This window comes from Paroedura picta, chromosome 12 (genome assembly GCF_049243985.1).
Source record: "Paroedura picta isolate Pp20150507F chromosome 12, Ppicta_v3.0, whole genome shotgun sequence".
Lineage (NCBI taxonomy): Eukaryota > Metazoa > Chordata > Lepidosauria > Squamata > Gekkonidae > Paroedura > Paroedura picta.
The window spans coordinates 26,344,804-26,357,814 of NC_135380.1; the positions used below are offsets into that span (position 1 = coordinate 26,344,804).

General features: G+C 43.4%; 1 protein-coding gene across 2 annotated transcripts; it reads left to right on the top strand.

Moving 5' to 3' along the window:
• Positions 1-313: 313 nt before the first annotated feature.
• On the top strand, positions 314-12,117 carry SLC20A1 (solute carrier family 20 member 1). Of its 2 annotated transcripts, none has more exons than XM_077306500.1 (11): positions 314-520; positions 1,579-2,188; positions 2,300-2,440; positions 2,583-2,668; positions 3,706-3,802; positions 5,741-5,860; positions 7,058-7,309; positions 7,440-7,986; positions 8,099-8,284; positions 9,409-9,493; positions 11,560-12,117. In XM_077306500.1, exons 2-11 carry the CDS (start codon positions 1,831-1,833, stop codon positions 11,719-11,721), a joined length of 2,034 nt encoding a protein of 677 aa, XP_077162615.1. In that variant the 5' UTR covers positions 314-520; positions 1,579-1,830; the 3' UTR covers positions 11,722-12,117. The 2 variants fall into 2 exon arrangements, with proteins under 2 accessions (XP_077162615.1, XP_077162616.1); XM_077306501.1 differs by lacking the exon at positions 314-520 and adding an exon at positions 678-806.
• Positions 12,118-13,011: the final 894 nt, after the last annotated feature.

Sequence of the window (13,011 nt, forward strand, 5' to 3'; positions counted from 1 at the left end):
CAGTCTAGCCCCTCAGGTCTCCGCCTCGCCTTATTTCCCTGCGTGGCTGGAGCCGACCTGAGTGGCAGCCAGGTGTCCCCCTGTCGCGGCTGCTCTCTTCAGCCCCACATCCGACAGTCCTCGCGGTCCTGGCTCAGCCAGAGGCGAAGGCGTACCCACAGCGCCGCGCGGCTTTCCGCCTCGATCCGGAACGCCACACCCACACGAGTCCAGTTCTGTCCGGTTCCCCAGAAAGAAAGGAAGGAAAGGGGGGGGGGGAGAGAGAGAGAGACAGCGCGACGCCCCTCCAGCTCCGGCTTGCAACACGTCAGGGGGCGCGGCCGCCGACGCGACGTCACTCGCGGAGCACGTGGTGTCGTGCCGGTTATATATAGCCGCTCCGACCGCGAGCCCTCGGAGGGACCCGCGGTGTGTCTGCGAGCGGTGAGGGGTGGGGAGGCGGGCTTTTGGTTTTATTATTTTTTTAAAAAATCATCCCCCGACACCCTCACCTCATCACACGAGCCGCCGGGCCCAGTCGGTGAGTGCGGGCGAGGAGGAGGAGGTGGGCCTTCTGTGCCCCTCATCGCCGCCCTTTCCCCGCGCCGGAGCGGCGCTCGTGTCTGGCGGGAAGGCGCGCGAGGGCGGGCGGCCGTTGGGAACCGCGCGCGCGAGGGGAAGGGGCGGGCCCCCTCAGTCGCTTTCAGAGCTTCTGTTCGGCATCTCTCGCGGGCGCCTCCCTCCCTCCCTCGTGGCGGCATGAGGGATTCTTCTTGCCGGCCCGTCCGCCGCCACGGCTCGAGCGCGTGAGGAAAGAAAGGCCCCCGGTTTGTCCGGCCCGCTTTTTCCCGGTGGGCGGGGGTGGGTGGGCTTATGCCTGTGCCGCTCGCGGCGGCGGCGGGGAGAGGGGTCGTCGGGGGTCTTCCTCAGGGCCCTGGGGGACGCCATGTGGTGGGGCGGCGCCTCGGGCCTGGCTGGCTCGGGATTCGGCCAGACGGTCCCTTCAGCCGGCTCCGAGTGATCCAGCACGAGGGGGCGGCGGCGGCGCGCCGCCCATATCCTAAGGCCAGGGCGCGGGGCATGCTCGCCCTTGAAGGGACGCCGGGTCTGGAGCATCTGCAGTGCACAAGGGCTTGTGGAGCCTCCTGTCTCGTGTATGTGGCGCGCAGGAAAAGAAAGGGCAGGAATGTGTCGGCTTTCTCTCCGCTGGGCAAGGGACCAGGCCCTCAGGATCTGCGGGGGAATGGTTTTTTTTTTTTTTTTTTGCGCGGCTCTGAGAGGCACGACAAAAGGCTTTCGACCCTCGTGCTTGGATCTGTCCGTACCGCATCTGGCATTGAGTGGGAAGACTAGATTTCTGCTTCCCACAACTCTGAAGAAGGGTCCTTGCGCTCCTTTTCTGCCCCTTTTTTTCTGGTTGCGCTGGTGAAGTCTACCAGCAGGGGAAACGCATACTGGACAATCTATTGTCCTGAGAAGTGGTTGTTTGCGAAGCTGCTTTTAAACTCTGTTTAAGCAGTTCCATGCCTTGAGACATGATGTTGGCAGGATGTGACTGCTAGCGTTTTGAACTGAATTTCAATTACTTTTTGTTTCCAGGATGAAGAGCCTGTGTTTGCTCCTGAGTTCAACAAAATGGAGTTTGGGTCTGCATTTCTAACTCTACAGAGCCAAAGAAACTTGAGCAAAGAGACTGCCATACGTATTGTATAGCAATAACTATCTGACTGTAAACATCCCAGTTCACAGTATTTAATTTTGTAACAATATTTATTATAGTACTTTCATACCTCAGTTTTTTTGTTTACATATCAAAGTAATTAATAGTTAGGGATCACCAAAATTAGTATCATGGCTACAGTGGAAACAACAACAGTTATGATGGATTTTATAACAAGTGCAGTAGGAAATAAGGCCTCTGGCCCTTTGGTGGCTTTCCTTTGGATGCTGATATTGGGATTCATCATCGCTTTTATTCTGGCATTCTCTGTGGGTGCCAATGACGTAGCAAATTCATTTGGAACGGCAGTGGGTTCTGGGGTCGTGACACTACGGCAAGCTTGTATCCTGGCATCTATTTTTGAGACAGTGGGCTCTGTACTTCTGGGAGCCAAAGTGAGTGAGACCATCCGGAAAGGGCTGATTGATGTTGAAATGTACAACTCTACCCAAGAGCTACTGATGGCTGGCTCCATCAGTGCCATGTTTGGTGAGTGAAACATCACTTAGTGTTCTGAAAAACATTTGTTTTTTTCGGGTGGTTGTGAGTTAACCTCAGGTTAGGATTGTTCATTTAATCCCTTTACTTTTACTGTTTTAGGTTCCGCTGTTTGGCAACTAGGGGCTTCATTTTTGAAACTTCCAATTTCTGGTACTCATTGTATTGTTGGGGCAACAATTGGTTTCTCACTGGTTGCCAAAGGACAAGAGGGAGTTAAGTGGTCAGAGCTGCTTAAAGTAGGTAAGCAAGAACTTTTTGATCTGTTAAATTGAAGCATAGGTTTGAAAACCATAAAATATTATAACAAATGATGAAATGGAGGATGGAATGTGGTGATACACTGAAATATGATTGAATATTAAAGTAACCTTCTTTTTTATAGTGTTGTCCTGGTTCATATCTCCTCTTCTTTCTGGCATCATGTCTGCTGTCCTCTTCTTCGTTGTCCGTATGTTCATTCTTAGTAAGGTCAGTATTGTTTCAACCAAATATAATATCTGCGTGAGGAATGTGGGGGATCAACTTCAAAGTTTGCTGCTGCTAGCATACTGAATTAATCCTGTACTTTCTAAATCAAAATTGATCATAATGGCCCTCTGACAGTGGATTTCAGGTTGTACTGCATACACATTAACTTGAATCCTGAGTGCCTTTCTGCTAGGCACTAATACTTGTGGAAATTGGGGAGGGAGATGTGTACAAATTTACCACTCACACCAGTCTTCCATTTTGACCTCATGATCTTCATTGTGTCTGTTAAGAGGCCACAATTTCCATGGTGTGTTTGAGCAGGGGGTTAGATTTTATGCTGCATGATCATTTGCCAAGCCTTTAAAATTTGCTTTTACAGAAGTAGGGTAGAGTTTCTTGGCTATTTGTGAGAAGGTTTAAGAAACATGCTCTGATCATATTTGGTTTTTCTCTGCCCTATTCCTCACGTTCATTTCCCCCTCACTGTAATTATCAGTTTATCCTATTTAATATTATTTGAAATGTAGCCTTATTAACTTACAACCAAAGGATGCACACAGAGATAATTTACAAGGTTCAGAAGTTTTGTGATCAGTGTTTCATGTAGCATGATATTTTTTAAAAAGCCAATAGCTAAAATTCATAAAATAATACGCTATTTTTAATTTAAAATATCTTCTAAAAGAGGAATATACTATTTATGAGCCTTATTACTACACTTTGAGTAAACATCAGAAATTTGATGAGGATATCTTTAACTGTCATAAAAAATCTGAATGTGCTGCAGAGGATCAGAAAAAATGTGAGCACTACATTAATTATTCTCGTGGCATGACATGAAAGGAATAAACTATCTTCCTTTTTTTAGTGAGAAGTATGTGCTAGGTCTCATGATGCATGGCCACAGGATATTCCAGAGTTAAGTCAGGACAGCTTGAGTTACTGGTAATGTTGAGAGTTCAGGTATGCATTCTGTGAATTGAGACGGGTTGTCCTTCAATAAGGTTTACATAGATTAACTTTACTTTTTGCAGGCTGATCCCGTTCCAAATGGATTGCGAGCATTGCCCATCTTCTATGCTTGCACAATTGGAATCAATCTCTTTTCGATTATGTACAGTGGTGCACCTTGTAAGTACATCATAAAATTCTTGTGCTTTGCTTTTAAAAAATTATTTGTTAAATTCTCAATCAAACACAGAATTTTACCCCTTTTGCTTTACAGGACTGAATTCTCCTAGAAGGCAGCTGGCCTGGGCCAGTTACAGAAGGCTGCAGGCTAGTGTATGCCGAGTTCAAACCTAGATAGCTATCCCACTCAAGAGGCCTGCTTATACTCTAAATTACTACAGACCTTTCTTCTTAGTCTTCACAGGAACTATGGATACTCTCAGCCTAGCTGCCACTGTGCCAGAAATCCCCTAACCTGCCTACCTAATGACCTCACTTCCTCTCTTGTACCCATTATCAAATCCTGGGGTTAACCTATCTGTTCCTGAAGTGTGAGACTTCCTTGTACTCTGCAAGTCAAAGTCAGGCTAACAGGGAAGAAGACTTTGTGGTGGGTTTTTCACGGTGGCCTCCAGATGTCTTATTCCCAAGAACATTTACTACCTGCCCCAATCCCCATAAGAAGAGCTGGCAACAAGTGCTTTGAAGAGGAATTCTTCTGTGTCGGAACCTTCTGGGAATCTCCTAATTGAAATGTTAAACTGTTGGTAAAGGTGGGAGGAAAGGCAGTCTTTTCTTTCATTTTAAGACATTAAGTTTTTGGTATAAAATAAGAACATCGACATCATATGGTAAGAGACCTAATGGAAGACATGCCAGTGGAGGAAGTATTGCAGTATAGCTTGCTTAGTCAAGGTCGAAAGTTCATACTCTGATCACACATTTGCCTCTTATATACTGAAAGTGGATGTATGACCACCCCTAGTATTGCTGTTTGGCTTCTTTCACTTGTACACCTAAATTGTGAGCTATAAAACAATTTGGAGGAAAGAACTATCCCAGATACCAAGGTTTAACACGACAGGGTCTGGACTCTCATATTAACTTGGGACTTGGGAAGTGAGCTTTCCTGCCAAAACATATTAGACATCTCAAACACTATTTATTGGGGGAAAGGAGGTCATGGTAAATAATTATACATCTTGGCTGATACATAATCAGCTTGTTGGACCCTCTGTTGGTCTTCTATTATTATTGAAAACATATCCTCCCCTTACTTTCCCTACCCTAGTGGTTTAACAAAAATGTGTCATTAGATAATGAGTTTTAATGAGCTGTGGTGGGTATCTGTATGCTAGTTATAGGTAATATATCGGTGGCAAGGGCCTTAGCTAGAAGTCGATTATACCCAAAGTAGAATCGTCTGTACATTTGGATATGTTGCAGGAGCTAAAAAGATTGTACGTTAAATAGGCTGTCATTCTCTCCTGGCCATGATGTCATATAGGAAATCTTAAACACTTCAGTCCTCCTTGGCAGCTACTTTATTTTTGTTCTGGGTGTGGTGATATGTGGATGATATGAAGCTGTCTGAAAACTTCTGCAATCTTTGATGCAATTAAGTTTCTAGCTGTGACAGTTTAAAATCAAAAGTATGAAAGTTTAGAAGAATAAGCTGGCATTGAAAGCAAAAGTTTATTTTTCCTGTCCAACATCAGAAGATACTTCCCTGCAGTGAATACAATTGAATTTTGGTTGCTGTTCTCTTAGTTAAGTGAGCTAGATCAAAGAAGTTTTTGCTATTAAAACCTTTGACACTATAGAAGGCCATGTCAAGTATATCCATCAAATCAAATGTAATAATATAATTCAGGAATCCAAGGGAGGGCCTCAGGGCATGTGGAAATGGTTTAAACTTAGATGGGAGAAAATGAAAATGTAATAACCGGCTTTAACTTCTCTGTGCAATCACAGTTGCTGTGAATGTAAAGATATAGGCACGCCTGTTCTTGTCATGCCATAAAAGTTTAAAAATTAAATCTATTCAGTGGGAGAGCTCTTGCAAATTATACTTGGAAGGGGCTTGGGGTTTTCAAGATGCATTGTTTTATTTCCTAGTGCTGGGCTTTGACAAAATTCCTCTCTGGGGCATCGTCCTCATTTCAGCGGGGAGTGCTGTTGTCTGCGCTCTCATCGTTTGGTTCTTTGTCTGTCCAAGAATGAAGAAGAAAATTGAACGTAAGTAGTTCGAATTTCTTGAATATAAAGCAGTCTTTTAGGTATTGTACTTTACTGATATCAGATGGCTTTTCTATGTGTTTACTAGTCTATTGATATCTGGCTCATGCTCCTTAGAAAGCTAGCAAGGGTGTACTTTTGTTGGATCCATATTGGTATTTACTGTTTTAGTGGATTATGAGGTTGAAAGCAGAGTCACTTGACTGCCTTTCTACTGCAGCTTTAATTGCTCTTTGTAATGTAATAAAATGCAAAAGGTGCATACGTAGCTGCTTTTTGCCAAATGGGAATCGGTGCATATTTGGGGAGCTTGTCAACCATAACCTTGAACCTGTGCACTGCAATATCTGAAATTAGCTGCTTGTGAAACTCATCACATCACAGATCACAGATACTATATAAACAGCCAATCTGTTCAGCAGTCAGTCTGATACTGTCAGTGGTTTTTACAGTGTGCAGTTTTAGTATTCCTTCAGGCTTGTACACTTGTACCACTTGCAGTTTTCTGATCTTGCTTTGTTTTTGACATTAACAGTTAGAAATGGTGGCTCTGCAGTGTTCTTTCCCCTTTCCCTAAAGCTTGTCACTGTTTCTGGAATTATTTAAGGTGCCACTGTAGAAGTGCAAATGATCAGCTATAGTTCATTATTGGTTGCCTTTGTCTCTGGTGCTATGTTCTTTGTGTTGATCAAAAACTAAACACAGTGGAATAAGATCATAAGAGTCTTGTTGACTCAGACCTGTAGTCCATTTAGTCCAGCATTTAGTCTCACAAAGTGGCCAGCCAGTTCCTCTAGGTGGCCAACATAGGCTGAGTCCTTCCCCCGACGTCTCCTCTTGTCTCTGGGATTCCAAGACTTGGTGCCTCTCAGTCACCCTGGCTAGTAGCCATTGATAGATAAATTCATGGGGGATAGCCCTTATCTCTTTTTAAAGCTGTTTAATCCTGTGACTATCACTACATTCTCTGAGAGCAAATTCCTCATTTAATCACTTTCTGTGGAATGTTGCTCAGAAGGGTCTTGTTCAGCACACTGTGCACATAGGTTTTGCTTGTTATGCAACAGGACAGGTGTGCTGATTCACACATCTCACATATAAGAAGCATAAATTGCTCTTCAGTTGTAGCACAGGGAGCTCCTCTTAGATAGTGGATGAGACAAAAGATAGCCTACTATTAACTCTTTTTTTCTGCAGAGGAGATCAAATCAAGTCCTTCTGAGAGCCCCTTAATGAAGAAGGAGGAAAGTCTGAAAGAACAGGATGAAATTAAAGCAGCCATGGATAACCAGATTGGTGCTGATGATAGAATTCCTGCAACTGAAGTATCTGCTGTGCCACGTAGAACAGATGAAAGGATGGTCTCATTCAATTTGGGAGATTTGGATGAAGTTCCAGAGCGTGAGAGGCTCCCAAGGGTAGAGATGAAGGAAACAAGCATCGATAGTGGTGAGTTGGGGGAACAATTACAGCAGTTGTCATTACATCTGTCTGATTGTAGGGCTTACTGTGCCTTGATTGTGCTTCTGTAAGGCACATTCTAGTTCTGAGTTGCCTTAGTTTACCTTTATGTTTTCAGGAGCCATGCAGCTTCCCAACGGGAATCTTGTTCAGTTCAACCAAGCTGTCACCAATCAGATAGCCTCCAGTGGGCATTATCATACAGTGCATAAGGATTCTGGCCTCTACAAGGAACTGCTTCATAAGCTTCACCTGGCTAAAGTGGGTGATTGTATGGGAGACTCTGGAGACAAGCCTCTGCGACGCAACAATAGCTACACATCTTATACAATGGCTATCTGTGGCATGCCTCTGGATTCATTCCGTGCTAAAGAAGCTGAGCCAAAAGGGGAAGAGATGGAGAAGTTGACATGGCCTGGGGCAGACTCCAAGAAGAGGATTAGGATGGACAGTTACACCAGCTACTGTAATGCTGTTGCAGATGCTCACACAACTGATGTGGATTTGAGAAAGGCAGAGATGGGTATTGGCAACAGGAAAGGGAGCAGCAGTTCTCTGGATGAGTGGTATGACCAGGACAAGCCAGAAGTGTCCCTTCTCTTCCAGTTCCTGCAGATCCTGACAGCATGTTTTGGTTCCTTTGCACATGGAGGAAATGATGTGAGGTTAGTTGCTGGTGGGCATTGGTTTCTGTTTCAATGTACTGAATGTCAGCCTACCTTCAGGTAAATTCTGGTAACAAATAGCTAACTGGGATGTGTGTTTTCTCTTTGGCAGCAATGCTATTGGCCCTTTGGTCGCTTTGTACCTTGTCTACCAAACGGGAGATGTGGCTTCAAAGGTAGCAACTCCAATTTGGCTGTTGTTATATGGAGGTGTTGGGATCTGCACCGGTTTGTGGATCTGGGGGAGAAGAGTCATTCAGACCATGGGGAAAGATCTGACTCCTATAACACCATCTAGGTAAGCTAGGATGTATGGCATGGATAGCTATTTTACAACAGAGTACCATGTTGAGTGTGCAGCAGATTTTGTTATTGAAGTGGACTTCAGTTAGCCAGTTTGAACTGGCCAAAATAGCAGGAAAAACAGATTAAATATTTGCTTTGAGATTGTGTAGCATTTTAAGGCTTTGTATTTATTATTCTGTCAGATAAATAGATTATCAAGATCCATAAATACTTTCATAGCTAGTTTGAAGGACTCTATAGATATATCTCTACTCTGAGACACACATTTTATTCTTAAATTGTTTGAAGTAGATGTTTACCTAGTCTCTTCAGGTTGCTTTGTTTATTCTTTCAGTTTCTTTACCTAAATTTACCATTTATCCCATTTGTAGATTGGATTTTTCTTCCTCTTATTCTTGTCTCCTGGCATATTTAATTGATACATTTTGAGTTTTTTCCAGTTTTGCCATAACCTGTTTCCTAGGCCTGTTAAATAGATCTTTGCAGCATGTAACCTTTGAGTGGTGTCTGATAGCTCCTGTTCTTGGAAAATAACTTGTAAATGTGTGCATAGTGCAGATATGATGTGTATAGTGCATAACCTCTGGCCTTTCCATCAGCCCTGCCTCCAGAAGGCTTTCTAGACCCCTTAATATGTTCATCCAGATACTGAGTTAATTAGTATTGAGGTTTTTGTAGTGTGTGCCAAAGATGAGCTTGCCTAGTCTAAAAAAATTCCATAGTTCCAGATGTTGCAAGGATGCCAGAGGAGGGGCCAGATCTTCCAGAACCCAGCCACAACCTATTGCCTGGCGAAATAGCTCAGTCTTGCAGGCCATGTGGAACTGTAAAAACTCTTGTCATTGCCCTCAGCTGTCCTGGGAGCTCATTTCACCAGGCAGGGGCTAAGTCCAAAAAGGCCTTGGCTGAGGTCAAGCTAATCTCACAAGACCCAGGGACCTCCAACTTTTATTCGCACCCGCAGAGCACAGTGCCCTGCGGGGGGCATGAGGAATTAACCAGTCCCACAGATACACTGGGCCCAGTTTGCATTACTTAGAAAAGCACATTTATATTGGCAGGGTAAAAGACTGAAAGTTATCTAAACAGCTGCTGCTCTTTTTTTTAAATATATAGTGGCTTCAGTATTGAATTGGCATCTGCTTTGACTGTGGTCATTGCCTCCAACATCGGCTTGCCTATCAGCACAACTCACTGTAAAGTAAGTGAAAGGGCTTTTGTTCTGAACTCTTTTATTTGTACAAAGGTTTTCGCCATGTTGCAGTTGTGTAAGTAGCTGAACTGTTCATAGTGGTATATTGGTAATCTGGGATATTTGTATTGTGAGCACTTGAAGTAGGAAAAAGACTGAAAAATCTTGAATAGGTTTTGATGCTTTGGCTGCCTCATCAGGCTTACTCTTAGCAGTTTCCTTAATATGTTGCAAATAGCATTAATCAGCTATTAATGTGCATAATGCTGTATAATAGGGGATGTTGCTTTTAAGGTGTTTCTAAGAAATTTAGCATGTGAATACGGGGGTGGGGAGATAAAGGTGAAAGTTAATGGGGAATGTGCAGGCGTTCAATTGTGCATATACTTCAATAGGAGGTGCAAATTAAGTATTATTAAGGACTTTGTGGAAAATATGAGGTTTAAGAGGTGATGCACACTTTCTGAGAAGCAGCTTAAAAGCATAAAAGGCAATACAGGAAAAATAATGGAGTTATTAGGGCAATTGTTTGAGGAAGCAGGAAACCACTGGACAGCTATGGCAATGGAGCTGAAGAAGTGAATGTCCCAGGTGAGATGTATATGGCTAGGAGAACAGAACTTTTGGGCTTTGGCATGGGGGCATTGAACATAAAAATGAAGAGCTGGTGTTGGATCTTGATAGAAACAGCAAGCCTATGTATGGGCTTGCCCCATGTTTACAGTAAGTAAAGTGAATTGAGCAAAGTTCTAGATATAGGTGAAGGCACAAACAAAAGGAGACTAGAGAGGATGAAGTTGTAGAACTTAATAGTAGAAGATGGCCAAAATCTGAAATGTTTTTACTAAGTGGCATAGAGGGAAGCTGTAACTGCAGTGTCTTCTTGAATCAACCATGTCATAAAAAGCAGGAAATATGAGGATATTTTAGGAAAAGCAAAAATGAATTGGCGATAGGATAACTGGGAAATGAAGGACAATTTAAAAAAGAAAAAGCCTGTGTCTGCACACCTAATTAATAAGGGAGATGGTTGCTTCAGATATAAAGCAGAGCTTGCCAACACCTTTGGAATTCTAGCATAGCATCGTAGGTGCAGCCACAGCCACAAACTGGCTTCGACAGGAGGTAGAGGCAGCCAGTCACAAAATGTCTGCTGCAGCTTAACCTATAAACACACAGTGTAGATCATTGTGTTGTGGTGGCAGCTGCTGCCAAAGTAACATTAAAAAAAAATCTGTACAGCCAATGAGAAGCCCAGCTGGGCAAAAGCCCCACTTGACCTCTACCTGTTTTCTTTTAAAAGCTTGGTGGGCACCCACAAGTACTGCCTTAAGTATCCTGATATATAAATTATAAAAAGGAGGTCTTGAGAAAAAATTCTGGAAGAATATTATTGGCTTATGAGTAATCAGTCAAGTAGTTGAGACTTAGCTTGACTGTGAGGGGGTAAAAATTCACAGCTGGTAAAACTTTCATTGTGGTATAGTGAATGATGAGGAAAACCATGGGATTTGAGATTTCCTATGGATGGAAGAAGAGAGCGAAGAACACCCCCAATAGAAAGAGGGGAAACAAAGGCAGGAATTTTGATGAGTCTTTTCTTAGTGGACTTGAAGGGTTAGAATCTGATTAGATCGGGATCAAGAACAGCATTAAAGAAGATAAGGATCACAGCCATTGGAAGCAAATCCTGTGGGCAGGTATTGAGGGACAGGGTAGTGGGGCAAGCCATAGAGCATCAGAAGCAGGGAAGTGCTAGCAATCTCTAGAATGTGTAGATCGTGGAATAGATCAGTGGATGATGGAGGTTATGAATTTGTAACGAACAAAGCTGCCACTCTGCCCTCTAGAGAGATTTGTCTGTTGGAAAACTCTGATGTTTATGTGGCTGGCAGTGAGCAGGGTTTGCACCTATAGCTAGCTAGATTTGGAATTTTGTGTTGATGAACCTGAAATGTTGAGTTGTAAAATGGGGAGAATTCTTACAGAACAGCTGCTTCGGTGCTAATAGTGTCTTTTATCAGCTCAGTGGAGTCTGGGGCCTGATAAGTCTTTTGCTTTGTCCCTTGTTGTAGGTGGGATCTGTGGTTTCCGTGGGCTGGCTGCGCTCCAAGAAGGCTGTGGACTGGCGCCTGTTCCGCAATATCTTCATGGCTTGGTTTGTCACAGTCCCCATTTCTGGCCTCATCAGTGCTGCCATCATGGCACTGCTCAAGTACCCCATCCTTGGAGCATGAAACAGAAGTGCTGAAAAACCTGTAGCTTGCTGCACAAGCGCCTGTCTGCATATCCTTGCCAAGTGCTGAAACAGTGTTAGGTGACTACCAAGTGCAAGAGGGCAGGGTATCTTTTGTGCTGTACCTGCTTTACATGTGCTATCTTGTCTTGGAACTAGCTATGTCACATAGCTATCATGAGTCCTACTTCTCCTGGGCTGTGAATTGTGTGTATACATTTCTATACTCTTTTTGTATTGAGCTTTAACTTCATTTGATTAATGTTGTCAGACGTATCATTCTCAAATTTATTCTTTGAATTGAATTTCAAATCTGTCAAGCACAATGACGAGGGAGGTGTAGCCTAGCAGAAATGTGTGTGGGGCCACTTTTATAAATAAAGCCTTTTTAAATAAACTGGGGTGTGTTCTTGTGAAGCACTGACAGCTTTGCCAGTTGATTCCTTCCTGCTGCTACTGAAAAGAGTAGGAACAGTGATAGGTGACAGTCTGCAGAGGAATTAGGTGGATTCCTCCCTGCAGTTCCTTGTAGACCAAAAACCTGATGCAAGCGGAAACAGATGGAGGCTCAAGGTGGAGTCCCAAAGAAATATAATTGTTCTTGGTCATCTGCAAAAGTGCCTTTTGATTTATTTCTGCTGTCTATGCTGACAGCAGACTTCAGGCTGGTCATTCCAGATAACTGTTGTTAAAGTAAATTGCAGGGTATGCTAGCCACCTGATAGTTGGAATACTATGATTTCTATCCTCAAATAGGTGAGGGAGGGTGTGAAGATAAGATGGCTGTAGTGTTGTATACTTTTAAAGAACATTAGCATACTGCAATGTGTGGGTTTTTTGAAGGTTGGTTGCTGCCCACATTTTGGAAGTAGTGGAGAATTAACTGGATAGACATTTGGTGAAATTGGCCTTTTTGAATACTGCCTGTGACATGAATGGCAAAGTGCCTGTGTCAAATATAGGGAGTATGGTAATATAATAGCTAGGCCAAGAGTTGCTTTCAACAGTTCTGAAAGATAGCTGAAGAGCAAACAAGTGCCTCTACATTTGTTACATAAGAGCAGGGCCTGTTTAAATGGCCCACTTGTTGATAGGAAAAGCCATTTGTAAGTTCAGTCTTAGCAAGTTCTCAGTCAACTCAAGTATAGCTTTACTAACCATTGGGGGTGGAATGAACAATGTTACCAGCTGAGGACAACAGTGGTAGCTTAGGCCACACTTTGTTTTGCTTTTGCAAAACTTAAAGGGAATGACAAATCCGAAAAGGGTGGCAGAAATGAAATGTCAATGG

Excerpts from the sequence above, each read along its gene's own strand:
- SLC20A1 (XM_077306500.1), top strand. The coding sequence starts at position 1,831 with ATGGCTACAGTGGAAACAACAACAGTTATGATGGATTTTATAACAAGT. Across the intron at positions 3,803-5,740 it reads TATGTACAGTGGTGCACCTT|TGCTGGGCTTTGACAAAATT; the intron begins GTAAGTACATCA and ends TTTATTTCCTAG. Across the intron at positions 5,861-7,057 it reads AATGAAGAAGAAAATTGAAC|AGGAGATCAAATCAAGTCCT; the intron begins GTAAGTAGTTCG and ends TTTTTTCTGCAG.